The sequence below is a fragment of the Pangasianodon hypophthalmus genome, chromosome 23 (assembly GCF_027358585.1).
Source record: "Pangasianodon hypophthalmus isolate fPanHyp1 chromosome 23, fPanHyp1.pri, whole genome shotgun sequence".
NCBI classification, from domain to species: Eukaryota; Metazoa; Chordata; class Actinopteri; order Siluriformes; family Pangasiidae; genus Pangasianodon; species Pangasianodon hypophthalmus.
Window position 1 is genome coordinate 1392183 of NC_069732.1, and position 20441 is coordinate 1412623.

The 20441-nt window shown below is 41.1% G+C and overlaps 2 protein-coding genes across 2 annotated transcripts in view; both read left to right on the forward strand.

Annotated features, from left to right (window-relative positions):
* The window catches only part of LOC113546241 (NACHT, LRR and PYD domains-containing protein 12-like), a 123974-nt gene that overhangs the window by 14413 nt on the left and 89120 nt on the right, over positions 1-20441 (forward strand). The window contains exons 9-11 of the mRNA XM_053228546.1: positions 312-485; positions 1073-1237; positions 2509-2682. Of these exons, the coding sequence (XP_053084521.1) occupies positions 312-485; positions 1073-1237; positions 2509-2682 (513 nt within the window). The remainder of the gene's footprint in view (positions 1-311; positions 486-1072; positions 1238-2508; positions 2683-20441) is intronic.
* Positions 8094-20141, forward strand: LOC113546297 (NLR family CARD domain-containing protein 3-like). The gene is made up of 6 exons (XM_026946072.3): positions 8094-11854; positions 16529-16654; positions 16929-17045; positions 17437-17493; positions 17683-19455; positions 19717-20141. Exons 2-6 carry the CDS (start codon positions 16602-16604, stop codon positions 19892-19894), a joined length of 2178 nt encoding a protein of 725 aa, XP_026801873.3. The 5' UTR covers positions 8094-11854; positions 16529-16601; the 3' UTR covers positions 19895-20141.

Genomic DNA, 20441 nt, shown 5'->3' on the forward strand with positions numbered 1-20441 from the left:
GAGAGCACTACTGCAGCGCGATATACACACAGTCTCACAATAATTATGTGTTTTGTATCGATGTTATCGAGTAGTTGGTCCTTGGTTGCTGTCCATGACACATCGAGATGCATTCGCGTTTACACTACTGATGTGATGTGGTCATATGTGTGCCAGACCACCTCCAAATGTGGTTTGAGTGATCAGATCACAATGCGTCTTCGAGACACATTTGACCTCGTTCACCTGCACTTAGCGCTGACCATTTACGATCCAATCACCCAGATCACATGTTAATGCCAGGTATGAATGGGGCCGTTATCTCTCTGCAGGTTGTGTGATTGTGGTGTCTCAGATGAAGGCTGTGCTGCTCTGACGTCCGCTCTGAGATCAAACCCCTCACACCTGAGAGAACTGGATCTGTCTAAGAATGGACTCGGAGATTCAGGAGTGAAGTGTCTCTCTGCTGTACTGGAGAATCCTCACTGTAAACTGGAAACACTGAAGTAAGATCATCTGTATTTTTATTGAATGAACTCATTTTTATATTTATTACTTACTGTATACATGGACACATTGAAAAGTCAAGACTACAGTTTCTGACAATTATTATCCTGTTTGTAGGATGAAATCTCACAATGTTACAAATGGAAAAATAAGACAAAAAGAATATTTAATTTGATTAATAATCCGTTCGCGCCTGTGTGATAGCAGGCAGTTAAATAAGAGGAGAGTAAAGCTTATGTTATGAAACAAGATGTGATCCTTCTGTACATTTCCAGTGCCATGCTCTGTAGATCAGTGTAGTGGACGGGGAAGTAGCAGGGGGGTGACAAAAAAATGCAAATGAACTTTCTCCACTAGATATATGTACAAAGCACACCACTCATGACTTGTTACAAACACAATAAATGTAATTTATTTTAGTTACATTGATTTTTTTTTGTTATTACACTCATATAGTTCATAACTATGATGCTGTATTTCATAGTGATTAAAGACTGCAGTAACTCTTTAATGAAAAAGTTCCTGCTGAACTGATCTGTGTGTCCTGAACTGAGAGAGTGAAGAGTGTGTTATTGTCTCTCTGTAGGTTGTGTGATTGTGATATCTCAGATGAAGGCTGTGCTGCTCTGACTTCCGCTCTGAGATCAAACCTGAGAGAACTGGATCTGTCTAAGAATAACCTCAGAGACTCAGGAGTGAAGTGTCTCTCTGCTGTACTGGAGAATCCTCACTGTAAACTGGAGACACTGAGGTAAGATCATCTCTCTGAGAGTCACATGACCTGCTCCTCAGTAAGACACACTCTCTAATAGTGAGACTGAAGCAGAGGTTTTTGTTTCAGCATTTCACTGTAACACCAATTAATCTGATTCCTAATTATCTGAACACAATATAAGTTTATCAGTTTAGGTTGTTGAGATGTGAGATTGGTTGAACTGTGTTACTTATTTGAACACCCACCCAAACACACACTTATAAATGCTGCTGAAGTACTAATCAGAATTAGTAAAAGCAGAACTGCATCTGTTTACAAGTTTTCTATTTTATACACACCATTTTAGTGGAGTAGTGTATGTCTGGTAATGGTGAGTGGTTCTAACTTGTGGCAATAATGATGAGCTACACCTAATCCTGTAAAACAGTAGGCAAGCTATACTTTTATTTAGTGGACACATTTTATACTCATTACTTACATAGTATGGAAGCACTGATCCAAATCCAAGACTACAGTTTCTGTTTTTCCAGTTCCTAAGATGAAATCTCATAAATGTCAAATTAAGACAAAGTTAATCTGATCTTGTCATCAAAACTCAAAACCATAAATTATTAATAATCCACCGATTTCTGTGTGATAGTAGGCAGTTAAATGAGAAGACAGTAAAGCTCATTGGAATCTATTTTATTAATCCAGATATGATATGTGTGCTGCTTCTGCACGTTGCTGTGCCTTGTTCTGTGGATCGCAGTGGTGGAGGGGGAAGTAGCAGTGAACTGACACAAACTGCAGTTTTGCTGCTTTCACTGCTAGAATTATGTACAAAACACAACACGCAGTAATCCGCAACTGCATGAAAAGAAAAGCAAGGTGGAAGAGCGTCTCTGTCATTTCTACACTCTTTTCTAGTCCTAGCGCCATTCTCAAGTTGTTTATATTGGTGGAAAGACACTGCTGTCAATCATTATGTCATCTGACATTCCAGGCAGAAAAGAGGAGTTTAGTAGCTTTTAGTTATAATGTAATTGTAGTTACGGACGTATATTTAATGAACCTGACAAATCTTTAGTACCACAGTTCTTTTAAGTCTTGAAGTCATGCCAATGGGCACATACAAATCCAATTACAAAGACAATAAATGTAATTTATTTAATTTATTTCTATTACTCTTATATAGTTCATAACTAGGATGCTGTATTTCATAATGATTAAAGACTGCAGTGACTCTTTAATGAAAAAGTTCCTGCTGAACTGATCTGTGTGTCCTGAACTGAGAGAGTGAAGAGTGTGTCATTGTCTTTCTGCAGGTTGTGTGATTGTGGTGTCTCAGATGAAGGCTGTGCTGCTCTGAGTTCAGCTCTGAGCTCAAACCCTTCACACCTGAGAGAACTGGATCTGTCTGAGAATAAACTCAGAGACTCAGGAGTGAAGTGTCTCTCTGCTGTACTGGAGAATCCTCACTGTAAACTGGAGACACTGAGGTAAGATCATCTCCCTGAGAGTCACATGACCTGCTCCTCAGTAAGACACATTCTCTAATAGTGAGAATGAAGCAGAAGTTTTAGGTTCAGCATCAAATATCCTGAAGAGGAAAATCATTACATTTCACACAAACGAGTGAACAGATTTCGGGAAATGTGTGAGGATCCATTCGCAAGAGTGTGGTTGATGTCATTCCTCATCTGCTAATCCCCACACTGAATCTCGTTTTCTTCTCAGAACAATAATGACCAACAGTTCATTGTGCTAACTTAAAGTTCTTACATTATTTACCTTCGTAAATCTCTGTTTACTTGGACTTTGGCACACAATCCTTTACCAAAAAGAAATAAAATTGATCTGAACTGATTTGTGTGTCCTGAACTGAGAGAGAGAGTGAAGAGTGTGTCATTGTCTCTCTGCAGGTTGAAGCTTTGTAGTGTCTCCGATGAAGGCTGTGCTGCTCTGACTTCAGCTCTGAGATCAAACCCCTCACACCTGAGAGAACTGAATCTGTCTGTGAATAAACTCAAAGACTCAGGAGTGAAGTGTCTCTCTGCTATACTGGAGAATCCTCACTGTAAACTGGAGACACTGAGGTAAGATCATCTCTCTGAGAGTCACATGACCTGCTCCTCAGTAAGACACAGTGAGACTGAAGTAGAGGTTTTAGGTTCGGCATCAAATATCCTGAGGAGGAAAATAATTTCAAACAAGTGAACAGATTTCGGGAGATGTGTGAGGATCCATTCGCAAGAGTGTGGTTGAATGCAGTTGGTACATGACCAGACGTTATGGAGCCATTAATGATAGCAGTGATGAAGGAGAGGATGCCTTGTGAGATGGTTTGGAGCATTGTAGAAGGGATTGGATCAAATGGGCAGGTGGTACGATTGCAGGAAAAGATGACTTGCAGGATCTGTTCTGCTGCTAAATGAGAAAAATGTGCCAGTGAAAAAAAAAAGACGAATCCTGTGTGAGTATTGTAGGAGTGAAGGTCTGGCAGATTTTTTCAATCTTCCCAGCATAAAAGGTGCTAAAGTCTTCAGAGGTCAGGGAGGATGGAGCAGGAGGAGCTGGTGGGTTAAGAAGTGCAGAAAAGATGTTGTGGATCTTGTGAGAATCTTGTGCAGAAGCTTCCAGCTTTTCCTTGTAGAAGGCAGTCTTAGCAGAGGTCACTTCAGATGAGAATTTGGACAGGACAGTGCAGAAACAGACAAGATCTCTGTCGAGCTGTGATTTCTTCCACTTTCTCTCTGCTGTTCTTAATTCTCTCTGATTGCTGCACAACACATCCAATAGCCAAAGAACAGCGCAAGAAATCTTCCTGAATTTAGAAGACAGAGGGCAGATAAAGCACCATCTTTATTCATTAGCCTAGCAGTACAGAGCGCTACTGTTCAGCGCGATATACACACAGTCTCACAATAATTATGTGTTTTATATCGATGTAATCGAGTAGTTGGTCCTTCATTGCTGTTCATGACACATCGAGATGCATTCGCGCTCACACTACTGATGTGATGTGGTCATATGTGTGCCAGACCACCTCCAAATGTGGTTTGAGTGATCAGATCACAATGCGTCTTTGAAATAAACTCCTAGGTTTAGAAGATAGAGGGCAGAGGAGGTTCATGGATGAGGAAAGTGACTGTGGCTAACTCCAGTGGTAGGGAGGAAAAGGATCTGGAAGGGTTGATAGGGTGCAGGAAGCTTCAGAGGAAGGGGAGATAGAGTGGAGGTTTCCACGAGTGGGTGAGAAATATTGATAGCTAATTTTAGGCAGGATAGAGAGTGTGAAGGTGAAGGATACCAAGTGATGAGTGGAGACATGGAGTGGGGTGGCATTGATGTCTGTAGCTGGAGAGGGGCAACTGAAGACCAGGTCCAGGGCATTTCCTCCCTTGTGTGTGGGAGGGCAGCTGTTGAACATCATGGAGAAGGAATGCAGAAGAGGGAGAAGGCAAGAGGACTGAAGTTTGTCAGAGGGAAGGGTGAAGTCTCTGAGGACAGTGAGGGGGTGGTGTTAGTAAAGAAAAGACTGAGGAGCATGTCCATTTCTTCAACAAAGACTACTAGGGGACCAGGATGTTGGTAGATGACAATTCTCTGCCAGATTGACTTTTTTTGTTATGTTGATTTCCTGTTTGTTGGTTATAAAAAGCACAAGGACTTAGGCTTTACGCAGAGCTTTACAGTTTATCCTGTTAATTTTGTAAGTTTTAAGCCTTGTATTGCTGGATTGCTTACCTGTGAATGACGCTGCCTAGTCTTGTCTCTGTCATTGTGTAGCCCTTTTGGATTTGTTCAAATATTTGATCTCTGCTGTTTTGACTCTACCTTGCCTTTGGATACTGTTTTGGATTGTGATTTGAACTTATCTGATATTGGAGGATTTTCTTTGTTTGACCCTGACCGTTCTTGACCCTGTCTGGTCTGTTAACAAACCTTTGCACATGGATCCACATAACACCTCAGAGAGCCCTTGTGTTAAACCTACCATGGATTATGACTTTGATTACAAGATTACCCCTAATAAACACAACAATGAATATATGAACTTGCAACCTGCCTCTTATTGCATGTTACAAACATATAGTCCTTACATTATTTAGCTTCATAAATCGCTGTCTACTTTGACTTTGCCATTCAGAAATGATCTTCTATTCTAAAGCTGTTAATTCATTTTAATGTTACTCATTGTGTTAAAAATAATCAGGACAACTTTCTCATGCAGCTTTTTGACATGACATGGTTACTGCATCTTATATTTGCAATTTCAGTAATAAAGAATGCAAAAAATTTCATAAATAGGTGAGGTTCTAGATTCTTTATTTACCTTTTCCTGTAACTTTGCAATATGAGTACATTTGCTCCTATAAAGACATACATAGACAGACACACAAACACCATAAATAGAATTTATTTTCAGTTTGCTCACATATACACCAACAAGCCAAAACATTTCAGTGGCCTGCCTAATATGCTGTTGGTCCTCCGTGAGCCAACAAAACAGCTCTGCCAAGGCATGGACTCTGCAAGACCTCTAAAGGTCCTGTGGTATCTGGCAACAAGAAGTTAGCAGCAGATCCTTTAAGTCCTGTCAGTTGCTAGGGGGAGTGCCATGGATCAGACGTGTTGTTCCAATGCATCCCACAGATGATCAATGGAATTTGATCTGGGGAATTTGGAGGCCAGAGCACCTTGTCATGCTCCTCAAACCATTCCTGAACAATGTGTGCAGTGTGGCAAGGTACATTATCCTGCTGAAACAGGTCACTTCCATCAGGGAATACCATTGCCACGAAGGAGTGTGCCTGGTCCGTAATGATGTTTAGGTACATGGCTCATCAAATTGATGTCCACATTAATGCCCGGACCCAGGGTTTCTCAGCAGAACATTGCCCAAAGCATCATAGTCCCTCCATCAGCTTGTTTTCTTCCCATAGTGCATCCTGGTCCCATTACTTCCCCAGGTAAACAGATGTTCATGTAATGCAAAAGAAAATAAGACTCATCGGACCAGGCAACCTTCTTGTATTGCTCAAAGGTCCATTTCCAATGCTTGTGTGCCCAATGTAGGCTATTTCGGCAGCGGACAGGGGTTACCATGGGCACGCTGTCTGTTCCGAGGCAACACGGCCCCACACGCAGTAGAGTGCGATGCACTCTGTGTTGGGATGACGCATTCCTCCTGTAACCATCATTAAAATTTTCTGTGACTTGTGACAACAGTAGACCTTCTGTTGGATAATATCAGTTGGGATGGCCTTTGTTGCCCTAGTGCATCAATGAGCCTTGGGTGCCCAATACCCTGTTGCCAGTTCGTGGTTTGTCCCTTCTTGGACCACTATCAGTAGATACTCACCACTACTGACCCGGAGCACCCCACAAGCCTCACCTTTTCGAAGACCCCCAACCCAATTATGTGGTCATAACAATTTGGCCCGTGTCAAAGTCACTCAGGTCTTCAAGCCTGCCCATTTCTCTGGCATCCAACAAGCCAACTACAAGAACCGACTGTTCACTTACCATCTAATATATCCCAGACCTTCATATGCAACATTGTTATTAGATAATGGACATTAAATTTTATTTAATGTTTTGGCTCATTGGTGTTGGTCTTAGCTTGTGACTAAGTTGCTGTATTTCATAGTGATTGATGAAAAAGTTCCTGCTGAACTGATTTGTGTGTCCTGAACTGAGAGAATGAAGAGTGTGTCATTGTCTCTCTGCAGGTTGTGTAGTTGTGGTTTCTCAGATGAAGGCTGTGCTGCTCTGACTTCAGCTCTGAGATCAAACCCCTCACACCTGAGAGAACTGAATCTGTCTTGGAATAAAGTCAGAGACTCAGGAGTGAAGTGTCTCTCTGCTGTACTGGAGAATCCTCACTGTAAACTGGAGACACTGAAGTAAGATCATCTCTCTGAGAGTCACATGTTCAGCATTAAATATCCTGGGGAGTTAAATCATTTCATTTCACTGTTTAATTCTACCCTGGTGCCTAATGATCTGATCACAAAATTCTGTTAACCGATTTTATTTTCCTTACTGAGTTTGTCTTAATTTATCATTTGTCACATTATTTTTTTTCCCATCACAACTCATTTATCATTAGAGCTATTTCTCAAAGAATTTTAGTTTAGTACTTTTTTTTTCCAAATTTTTAAAAGATAAGACATTTTAATGCCTTTTGTAAAAAGAGTTTGGGTTATTTCAGTTTTCTTCAGTTTGAGAAGTTCAGTTCTGTGAATCATGTATGCTACTTTTCAGATCACACACAATAAAGAAATAATAGAATTGGCTTTTATTGTAATTTCATTTTTATTTAGATATAAACACAATTCACAGAATACACAGTGATTCAAGGCTGTAGTGACTGTGCTGATGAAGTTCCTGATTCTGTGTCCTGAACTGAGAGAGTGAAGAGTGTGTCATTGTCTCTCTGCAGGTTGTGGTATTGTGGAGTCTCAGATGAAGGCTGTGCTGCTCTGACTTCAGCTCTGAGATCAAACCCCTCACACCTGAGAGAACTGGATCTTTATTGGAATAAATTAGGAGAATCAGGAAAGAAGCTGCTCTTCAGTCTTAAAGATGATAGAAGTTACAAACTCCAAGACTTGAGGTGATTTTATAAGTATTTCAGATAAACATTTGCAAAAAAACATTACAAATATTTAGACCTATTAGCATTGTTTTAAATACATTTTAGTGGGAAAAAAAGTCTATGTAACCTGGTCCTATTCCTATATAGAGCTATTGATTATAAACAGGTTCAGATTCTGTGAGTTCTGAGTGATTGGGTATTTTTTCTATTTGACTGAAATTTGTATTTCATATCACACTGATGTTTAGTGTTAACCTCAACCTGTCAGCTTAAATATAAACCTTATTTTCTTTTATTTTTAGAGTATGAAGAATTTTCATCTGATGTAGACTCCAGTGAAGACATTTTGTATTAAATGTGCCTCACTCAGAGAGGCATTTCCTGGACATGTATTTTTCACATGGGGGAATGAAGAACATTTGGTCATGTGTGTTTAAGAGAGTGGTGTCAGGACTAAACAGTTACTGAAGATGAATGAATTGTTGTTATTATTATAATACTCATTTCCACAGTGACACCCTACAGGATCCACACATCATATCAGGACTCAAGTTCTGGTTAAGGTTCCAGATGCCTTGGGTTTTATTCAAAATGTTCTTACCACTCTCATTTATGAATCTCCATTTAATTCTTACCTTTCTAGTAAAACATGCTTTGTTTTGTTTCTGTAACATTTTGTAAATTTGTCAATGTTTTCTTAAGTACTTCACAGTGGCTTGCCATTTTTGTTCAGAAATATTTATCAATTTTTTTGTGGTAAGTTTTAGCTAATATTAGTTGAAGTGTATGCAGAGTGAATACATGGAACAGTAAGTGTAAAGTGTAAAAAATTTTAAATTACATACAAAATTACAGTAAATTCTACATATACAACAATATATAGCACTGTGTTCTATATAGCTTCTTTTTGTAAATCAAAATTTTTTCCAAATTGATTATCATAATGTACATTGGTCTGTAAGACCAGATCTGGTGCCCCTATTGTAGTGAGGTCATTCAGTGGGCTGGTGACGTCCGAACAATTAGGTACAAACCTCCTATAATAGCCAGCCAGCCCCAGGAACTGCCTCACACCCAAACAACCCAAACGGAAGGGTGACAGGAAATCCCTGAGGAGAATTCCGCTGAAGGGTGGGGGGGTGGGGGGCGGAGCCCTCCCCACCCTCCGTGTCTTCGTGACGTGGAGCTGATGTTGACGGCCCAGTCAACGCCTCCCCAGCCAATGCTGTGCACATCCCACACTGTGCCTCGCTACTGCATGACCCATACACATATTTTCCTCCCTTATGTCTGAAAACCTGGCCAATATTTCCCCATAATTAGTGGATGGGTGAGGCGAGGACTAACTGCTGATTCCGCTCTATACTTTTGCCCCCGAAATTGATTGACTGGAACCAGTGGATATTTGTGAACATCCATGTGCGCACACCTCACCTTCACCACATAGGCATTTTCCAAAGCCCCTCATTGAATCAGGCTTTGATGAACGGTGGTCTGGTTCCACCAAGGCCTGATGTGTACTCCCTTGTATACTCATTGATACATGGTACGTTCCTGCTTGTACATGGGAGGCTTCCAGCAAGTCAGGAATCTGGATCATTATTCTCGCTTCTCTGAGGGAGCACAGTTGCTAGAAATGCCTGGCCTGGAAATGAAGGGGAAGGAGAGGAGGCAGGGGTAGGGAACCCCCAGGTAGCTGGTTTCCGGGGAATTGGCCCCTGTTTCCACATTACAGGGATGTGGGGAGAAAAAAAGGGGGAGAAGGAGGAGAAGTACGAGAGGGAGAGAGAGAGAGAGGGAGAGAGAGAGAGAAGAGAGTGGCTTGCCTGCCCCAGGATACACTGCCAAGTGGTCCTCTGCCAGCTGGACTGCCTCGTCTAAAGGCAGACGGTGGTGGCACTGGACCCATTCTGCTATTCTCTCTGGTATTTGGGCAACGAACTACTCCAGCACCACAAGACTGATTACCTCTTTGGCGTCATGACCCTCTACCAGCAGCCATCTTCGGCAGGCGTCCCGGAGCTGCCGGGCGATTGCGAACAGGCAGCCACGCTCACTGAGTGTGGCCAATAGGACTGCAGCTGGAGTACCCGCCCAATGGACCAGGTTCTGGAGCACCTGCCGGTCCTCCACCTGGGCTTTGAGCAGGGCCTGGAGGCGCTGCTCTTGGTCTTGGCGTAGCTGGAGGAGGGCCTGATGCTGGGTCTCGTGAAAGCTGGTGAGGGACCTGACGATCAGCCAGTGGTGAGGACTCCATGGTGGCGCTTTTTCCTCAATCCCAGGTTTCAGCGCCAGTGTAACACTTCCCAGGTTCAAGTAGGGAATGAGGAAGCTGGAGGCAGGCTTGAAATGGGCTTTTACTTTTGCTTTTCAGCGATTTTGTTTTCAAACACACACACACACGGCTCTGGGCTGGCTGGCTCTCTCTCTCTATCTCTCTCTTTCTGGCTCATGACAGGAGACTCTGAAGACATAAAAAGGACACACATAAGTAAACTAATAACACATAGGTGAGAATCATTACTAGTTACCTTCCAGTTCAACCTGCCTTCTCTCCATTCACAGCTGACGCCCGACCACGCCCCCGCTGCCACAATTGCATTTTAATTTAATGTAATTTTAATTCAGTTTGTTTTGGTTTATCTTCAAAATTTGATGTGCAGTCCTAAAATAAACTAAAATCTTAGTGGTTCAAATATCTGTTAATTATTTCTAACACAATATCTATACTGAAATAATTGCAGGACTAAACAAGCTGTGTGTGTGTGTGTGTGTTTTCTTCTAGTCCACATCATCACCTTCATACAGCAGGTTGCTTTTTTCCCAGTTACCAAATAATCTTCTAAAACTTCATTTTAATCATTTACATTCAGTAAGTATTAATATTTCATTAACAGATTTAATGACATTTTAAATTATATTTTTTCATCAAATACTGTATAGAACATCCACAGCATTCCCTATTACTCCAAGTGTAATCAATTAGCCAAGCAGCAAAATTCAGACATGTCTCAGCTTTTTGGAATAAAGAAGAGACTGTGGACATTTTATTTTTGGCTGAAGAGTCCACGCATTGTTTATGGAGATGATGATGTTAATAATACTAAACTGTTTTAAGCTTTTAAAACAATATTAATACTGTTGTGTGTTTGTGTTTTTGTGCATTTTTGGTGTGTCTCTCTTTTATATTTTTATACTTATATATTTTTTATTTTTTATATCTTTATATCTGCTGCTGTAACAATGCAAATTTCCCCATTGGGGGACGAATAAAGGATCTTATTAATGCTATTCCTGGAGGCATTTTAATTCAGCATTTAATTCACTAATTCCAAACCCGATACACACCTTTTACAAAATATGTCACATGCTGCTCCATTTCTAAGCACAAATTTCATGATAAAATCTAATTTCATGTTTTGGGAATCATAAAACATAAAAAATTATACATTTAGTAATCAGTGAAAGCAGTGACCTCACCAGGACACAATTAATGTTATTATTTCATTTTGAAAAGAATGTACATGATAAGCAGTTTTCTGTGGTCTTTTGCTGGAGATCGAGTTGCTGAACATTTATGAGAGCTTATATATTGGATAATTGAAAAAAAGCTGAGTGAATTTGTGTAGGTGAAGACCATTATAGTTTATTAGTAATGTTTATCTGGTTTTCTGAGATCATCCATCTTCTTATATTGATTATTGTATTTGTGTGAGTTGTGTGCAGTGTTTTGTAACAGGAATAAACTTGAACTGGAGATTAATGTGTAGAATGTTTGTTAATTTGATCAGAAATGACTCTGTGTGATCACCGACTATTCACCGACCTGGACACCTGTTAAAAGACAGGTAGAAATTAATTTTGCATCAATGTAGTTTGTGTTTGGATTTAATAATATGTGTAAAAATGTAAAATAATAAACACAAGTTTTAACATTTAACATTGCTCAACCTGTTCTCCTTTTCTGCTCTATGGGAACTTGTTCTACTTATATGAAAGTGAAAGAGTTTAGAAAGCATTGACACAAGTGAGAGTCATGCCAAAGTAACAACGACTGCTGAGTAAAGGTAAATATTTCACTGTTTTAATTTCACTGTTTTCTTGTATAAATAATGATTATATATATATATATATATATATATATATATATATATATATATATATATATATATATATATATATATATATATATGCTTTTATAGTAGAGATTTCTCGTCTTGAACTAGCAGTGCAAAGTAAATAAAATGTAACTCTTATCACTGAGAGCAAACTAAACACACTCGTTTATATGTATATAATCGCCAACTTTTGCTGAACATTTGAAAACAACGTTCAGGAGAAATAAACGATGGACTGCGGGAACCTCGGGATGCTCCGCGAACCAGGCCCCTGGGACCGCGGTATTGCCTGATGCCGCCAGCCGAGATAGAGGGCGCAAGAAACGGTGTGCGAGGAAGCGGAAGCGCGGCAGGCGACCCGGCATCCGTGCTAGGCTAAAGGCTAACCCTAGCCGCCCGGCTCTAAAATTCATTCCCCTCTCCAATATTCGCTCCCTCGATAATAAACTGGACTTCCTCAGACTACAGCTAACTACACAGGGACTGCTGTGTTTTCGTTTTTACGTCTGAACGACAGAATTCCGGACGCAGCCATTCAGCTAGCCGGGCTAACCGCACACCGCGCCGGCAGGATAGCATCACTGCAGCTCTGGTAAGACTCGAAAGGTCCAGGAATGCTGTTTATTGTTAACTTTAACCGCGCGAAACTTAAATCAGTGCTGCCAAAATTCCACCAGCATGTTGATTTCTCAACCCGTGGGACAAATACTTTGTTTTTTTGTTTACATGAGCATTCACGGTGCTTACAAGGCTGCACCCTGCGCCCACCTCGGCTTCTGGGCCACATCTGTGTTATGCTAATCCCAGCATACAGACCACTCCTGAAACGTGTCAAAGCGCTTCTGAAACAGTTTCACTTTCAGTTTCAAGTTTATTTGTCATGTGCACAGAATGCCAGTGACAACTGTCCATTGAAATGCTTGTTGTGAGGCTCAGGTACTCTACAGCTGTGCAATACAATAAATATACACATCAGAAGATAAAAGCACAGAAGACAGAGGGGAAAAGAAATTATTTACAAGAGAGTATAAAAAGCAGATGAAGCAGTAGTACAAAGTAGCATTTAAAAAATACAATTAAATTAGATGTAGTAATATGTGTAGTGTGTAATAAGTATGTACAATATATCAATATATTATTCAGAGACAGGACTCAGTCCTTGGTAGCAGTAAGGTGGTGGTAATATGCCCTTAGAAATACTGCAACATGCCCAAAAGTGACAGAAACATGTGAAGAGATTGTGAGTGTCAGTGTGTGGTGGAGGTAGTGGAGGCATGAGTGAAAGAGTGGAAGAAGGAGTAATTACTGGATTACTCGGGATCCTGATGGCCTGCAGGTAGAAACTGTTCTTCAGCCTGCTGATACTGGATTGTGAATGCTCAGGATTCCTCCAGAATCAGCAGGAACTAGAGTCACTGACGAGCAGATTTCACCCCGTCTTAGTGTGAAGGGACCAGGTAAGGTTGTCGAGGAGGGGCACACTGAGGATACTCCTAACTCACAGGAGCCCCACCAATGTGCAAGGGGGCATGGCCATCCTTTTGCAGCCTCCTGTAGTCCACAATCATCTCCTTAGTTTTTCTGAGGTAGAGGTTGCTGTTGTTGCACCACTCTGATAACAGTCTGACCTCATCTCTGTAGGCTGTCTGATCTCCGTCTGTGATGAGGCCCAGGATGGTGGTGTCATCAGCAAACTGAAAAATGATAATGGAGCTGTGCTTGGTGACAGCTGTGAATGAACAGTACAGGAGGGGGCTGAGAAAGCATCCCTGTGGAGCTCCTGTGTTCAGAGATAATGTGTAGAAGATGCGGTCACCGGTTTTCAAAACTTGGGGTCTGCTCATTAGAAAGTCCAAAATCCAATTTCACAGATGAGTGTTCAATCATAAGTCCTTGAGCTTTGCAATGAGTTTGGCTGGAATGATGGTGTTGAAGGCAGAGCTGTAGTCACTGAACGGCATTCTCATGTAGGTGTTTTTCATATCCAGGTGTGTGAGAGCACTGTGCATCACCAGAGCAATGGCATCACCCATTGATCTGTTTTCACGGTATGCAAATTGGAGAGGGTCCACGGTGGCCAGAAGGGGGGAACAGATGTGGTTCTTAACTAGCCTGCTGAAGCACTTCATGACTGTAGAGGTCAGAGCCACAGGACTCAGTCATTCAGATATCTGGCTGTAGACATCTTAGGAACGGGGACAATGGTGGGAATCACAGACAGTCTTAGAGAGAGATTAAAGATATCTGTGAAAACCTCTGCTAGCTGGCTGGCACATGCTTTGTGGATGTGGCCATGGATGCAATCAGAACCCGGTGCCTTTCGTGGGTTGACCTTCCTGAAGGATCTTATCACATCAGGCACAGAGATGGTTAGTGCATAGCTGTTGCAGTTTCACTGCAGGGAAGGTGTTGCTTGCCTCAAACTGAGCATACAAGGTGTTCAGCTCACCAGGTAGTGAGGCATATATAGTCCCCCATCACAGATTTTCCCCACCTTTGTAGTCTGTGATAGAGAGCAAACCATTCCACATGAGCTTGAGGCCAGATCCTTGATAGGGTTTCTGGTTCGGGAAGGATTTGATACAGATTTTTGGAACAATGTTTTCAGTGCACATAGTGATGTAATCGGTTACACAGTTTGTATATTCATTAATGTCTGTGTTTGCTGCATGCCGAAAAACCTGCCAATCTGTGGATTGGAAACAGTCCTGAAGTGTGAAGATAGACTCCTCACTCCACTGATAGATTGTCCTGAGAATTGTTTTTTCCTGTTTGAGCTGTTGTTTGAATGCAGGCAGAAGAAGGATGGAGGTGTGATTAGCTTTACCAAAGGCAGGGCGAGGGAGGGGTTTGTAGCTGTCTGTGAGTGCAGTATAGCAGTGATCCAGTGTCTGCTCAGCTTGAGTGGGAAAAATAATGTGCTGGATGCATTTGGGCAGAACCTTTCCCAAATTTGCCCTGTTGAAATCCCCAACAATGATAAAAACTCACATCTTCTGGATGCGAGTTCTCTACACCATTAATAGTATCGTACAAAATGTCCAATGCACAACCTTTGTCTGAGGTGAGATGTAAGTCACTGTTAGAATGACCGAACTGAATTTGCAGGGGAGGAAAAAAGTTTGGACTTGAACTGTAATGAATTCAACGTCAGTAGAGCATTGTTTAGCAACAACTGAAACATCCATTCCCCAACGAAAGTTCACCAAAACACAAACCCTTCCTCCTCCATGCTTACCAGAGGCTGTTGTTCTGTCCTGGCGGTGAATGTTGAAACGGGTGAATAGTGAAACGGGTGGTGTGACTCCTTTGTCTGGAACAGTAGCTTCCAGCCATGTTTCAGTGAAGGCTAAAACACAGCAGTTCCTGATGTCCCATTGGAACTTAATACACACCAAAGGGGCTGCTGCCGCTTGAACTTGCGTGTGATTGCTCAAAATCATCCCACCTGGACAAAAAGGACAACTATGTAACTGTTCATAGACTTCAGTTCAGCATTCAACACAATCATCCCAGGAGGACCTGTCCTGGACTTTCAACACCACCTGCCTAGTCAAGAAGTCCCAGCAGTGCCTCCACTTCCTATTGAAGCTGAAGAGAGCCAACCTCCCCAATCCCATCCTCACCACCTTCTACAGAGGGATGATAGAGAGCATCCTGACCAGCTGTCTCACCACATGGTACTGCACAGTCCTCGACAACAAGACCCTACAGCAAATTGTGAGAACAGCTGAAAAGATCTTTAGGGACTCTCTACCGACTATCATCACCTCGTACAACAATCGCTGCATCCACAAAGCTACCAGTATTGCAGACGACCCCTCTCACCCATCTCATTGACTCTTCACCCTCCTGCCATCTGGCAGAAGGTACAGAAGCATCCGTGTCACAACCAGAAGTCTCCACAACAGTTTCTTCCATGAGGCATTCAGATTACTCAACATCCTGCTCCCTCTCAACGCTCACCTGTGCTAGTTGAACACCTAACCCAGTGTGACTCAAAAACACACTACTCAGTAGTTTACAGCCCATCATTGCAATAGTTTTCTCACAAAACTCTGTTCTGTTGTCATTGCAGTGTGTATCTATTGTACTGTGCATTCACTGTTCTGTGTATTTATTGTTCAGTGTATTTTGTTCTGTGTACGTAGCCTTGTGTACTGTACTGTGTGTTGCACCATTGTCCTGGAGAAACAACATTTCGTTCCAATGTATACAAGCTATATAGAGGAATTACAATAAAAACCGACTTGACTTATATACGTAAATGTGTGCTATTTTGTTGAGGTGCAACACTTCAGCGCAAGCATGTTGTTGTTCCATTAACACATGCTACTAAAATCAAATCATATCAATGATTCAGGCATCATCTAAAAAAGTGAAAATGAGCTTCAGTTGTTAAGGAATCAACGAGCACAACATAAAAAGCTGTATTTACCGTGTATATAGGTTTGAAATTACAAACTGTCAATTTGTCAGTTTTAAAAATCTTAATTGAATTTTACAAAAGGTATTAAAATAGAACTATTTGTTATTATTTGTCTTCATTTGTTCGTTTGTTCATATGTTCATTCTTTCATTTTTGTCTATGTATGTTTCTATGTGGACTGTAACCCATTGCAGCAGAAGAGATCAAGCCTGTTCGTACACAGCTGTCTGTATATGACCAATAACGTCTCTTTACTAATGGTGACAGATGGATCACTCTATTCCTGACCAACCTGATGGATCGCAACAATTAAAAAAGAGGTGAAGTTACTGTTACTGTATCTTAGACATGAATATTTACTGAGAATTTAAGGACTGTATTTACATCATAGTGTGAATGTCCAGTAAAATCATAGCAGACCATTCTAGTACCAAGTTGTGTGTCCATAAAGAGTGATGACGAGTGAAGAAATAAAAAGAAAAATCACAAGATTTGAACACTTTTCATTTCCATTCAAGATCTTTTGTAACAAGTCTATTACTATGCTATCTATTGACTATCTGGTAAATAATTAATGTGTATGCTGTTGAATAGTGAAACCTGGGAAAAGATATCAGACTGTGCAGGACCCAGCAGTTCCTCCATGAACAGTGATGTGTTTACAGAACCACCACCAAAAAAAATTAAAAATGAAGTCCTCTCATTTCACAGGTAACATCTCCTCATAGTTAATTCTTTTTCTAGTTAATATTGGAAGTAATAATTAACCTGCATCATCAATGCTTCATGGTAAAACTGCCAAGTTCATTTGACTAAAAAAGTATATCTCTGTGGGCATGACAGTTCCGGCTCAGGCAGTAGTTCCAGCTGTAATATGAATGATAGGTTTATACTGTATTAATGCTCTCATTCTAATACGTTATCCTTTCTAAAGTAACATTCACAGGGACTCGTATGGCCAACACTCTGTGTAATCTAACACTAATAATAAACCTGTAATCCTTGATGTGGTGACATTTCAAAACATAACTTTGTGTAATATGGATAGTAGCGTAATAAAGATGTACAGGTGTATGATATATAAAACATTTGGTTTTCACAGTGACTTGCAACAAACATGGGACAAAACAGAACAGAAGATTATAATCAGGGATACAGGGTAAGATCAGACTCGGCATGACCGTGACTGTGGTATTATTATGTTAGTATTATAAACATCTCTCTAATCCCTACCTGCTGAATATTTCTACAGATTAGATTAGATTATCAAGTACGTATACAGTAGGTTCAAGTGAAATTACAGAGATTGTGCATAATATCTCACCAAATGTCTGTTACCATTTTTCAGGTGTAAATCTATAACTACTGGACCTCATCTTCAGGAGAAGTGCAAACTAAATCTGATAAAGAAGTTTCAGCATGTGAATGAGGTGATAAGAAACCAGGGGAACCCAACACTTCTCAATGAGATCTACACAGAGCTCTACATCACAGAAGGAGACAGTGGAAAAGTCAATAATGAACATGAGGTGAGACAGATCGAGGCAGCAACAGAGGAAACACCAGTCAAATGCAGTGACATCTTTAAGCCCTTATCTGAAGAAGACAAACCCATCAGGAGTGTTCTGACAAAGGGAGTCGCTGGCATTGGAAAAACCATCACTGTGCAGAAATTCATTCTAGACTGGGCTGAAGGGAAAACAAATCAGGATGTTCATCTCATATTTCCACTTCCTTTCAGAGAGCTCAGTTTGATAAAGGATCAAAAACTGAGTCTGATGGAGCTTCTTCATTTCTTTTTAAAGGAGATAAAAGAAACACATATTTCCAGCTTGGAGAAGGTTCTGTTCATTTTTGATGGATTGGACGAGTGTCGTTTCCCTCTGGATTTCCAGAACACAGTGAGATTGTGTGATGTAACTGAATCAGCTTCAGTGCATTTGCTGCTGATAAACCTGATCAAAGGGAATCTGCTCCCCTCTGCTCTCATCTGGATCACCTCCCGACCAGCAGCAGCTGATCAAATCCCCTCTGAGTGTGTCGATCGAGTCACAGAGGTACGAGGGTTCAATGACCCACAGAAGGAGGAATATTTCAGGAAGAGGATCAGTGATCAGAGCCTGAGCAACAGAATCATCACACACCTGAAGTCATTAAGAAGCCTCTACATCATGTGCCACATCCCAGTCTTCTGCTGGATTTCAGCCACTGTTCTAGAGAGAATGTTGGGTGAAGCAGAGAGTGGAGAGATCCCCAAGACTCTGACTCAAATGTACACACACTTCCTCATCATTCAGACAAACATCATAAAGAAAAAGTACACAAAGAGCAGAGAGGCAGATAAAGAAATGGTTCTGAAACTGGGTAAACTGGCTTTTCAGCAGCTGATGAAAGGTAACCTGATCTTCTATGAGGAAGACCTGATGGAGTGTGGCATTGATGTGATAGAAGCATTGGTGTATTCAGGTGTGTGTACACAGATCTTCAGAGAGGAGTTTGGACTTCACCAGAGTAAAGTGTACTGCTTCGTTCATCTGAGCATTCAGGAGCACCTTGCAGCTCTGTATGTGCACCTGACTTCTATTGTCGAAAACGAAGATTTTTTTAAAAAGCCTATTAACTTGGAAATAATAAGTCAGAAAATTCCAATCTCAGATGTACACAAGAGTGCTGTAGATCAGGCTTTACAGAGTAAAAATGGACATCTGGATCTTTTCCTTCGCTTTCTTCTGGGTCTCTCACTGGAGTCCAATCACATCCTCTTACAATCCATAGTGCCACAAACAGGAAGTAGCTCCCACAGCACACAGGAAACAGTTCATTACATCAAGAAGAAGATCAGAGAGAATCCCTCAACAGAGAAATCTATCATTCTGTTCCATTGTCTGAATGAACTGGAAGATCATTCTCTAGTTGAGGAAATCCAACACTACCTGCAATCTGGAAATTTACATCAAAGCAAACTTTCTTCTTCTCAGTGGTCAGCTGTGGTGTTTATGTTACTGACATCAGCACAGGAACAGGATGAGTTTGTCCTTAATAAATACACCAACAAAAACTGTTCATCAGAGGAGGTTCTTCTGAAGCTCCTGCCTGTGGTTGCAGCATCCAGAAAAGCTGAGTAAGTAATGCTGAATATAACTCTTACACCGTTAATGTTAGCAGCAGAGAAGCTGAAAGAACTTTATCAGACACTGATGTATCTCAGAGCACTCTTAAATCAACAGGGAAACTGGATATATATATTCTGTGTACACAGTATGTATTTATTACATTTAATACACAAACATTACACAATGCATTATGCAGCATATTTTGGGAGGATTTAATAACTTGTTTGATAATGTACATTTGTATAACTGTATTTTGTATTTGCTTTCAGCTTAAATAACTCTGACCTGAAAGAGAAAGGTTGTGTAGCTCTGGCCTCAGTGCTCAGCTCTGAATCCTCCAGTCTGAGAGAACTGGATCTGTCTGGGAATAGATTCAAAGACTTAGGAATGAAGTGTCTTGCTCCTGGAGTGGAGAATCCTCACTGTAAACTGGAGACACTGAAGTGAGATCATCTCTCTGCGAGTCACATGAGCCACAAGACCTTCTACATGAAAGCTCTCTTATAAATTATGACTAGTGTACCAGTAGTCACACCCCATTTATGTCTATTTTTTTTCAACATGATATTATATGTTTAACATAGGTCCATGATTCTATATTCTCCAAAGTGAAAGTGAATAATTTTTCAATTCAATCTACGGTTCACTGACTGTTGAGGTTGAAGGTTGAAGTTCTGATCTGTGTGTCCTGAAATGAGAGAGTGAAGAGTGTGTCATTGTCTCTCTGCAGGTTGTGTAGTTGTCGTTTCTCAGATAAAGGCTGTGCTGCTCTGAGTTCAGCTCTGAGATCAAACCCTTCACACCTGAGAGAACTGAATCTGTCTAGGAATTTTCTCAGAGATGCAGGAGTGAAGTGTCTCTCCACTGTACTGGTGAATCCTCACTGTAAACTGGAGACACTGAGGTAAGATCATCTCTCTGAGAGTCACATGACCTGCTCCTCAGGGCTGATTGCTCAGGGCTGATTGAGACGCAATTTTGCTGCTCTTGCTGC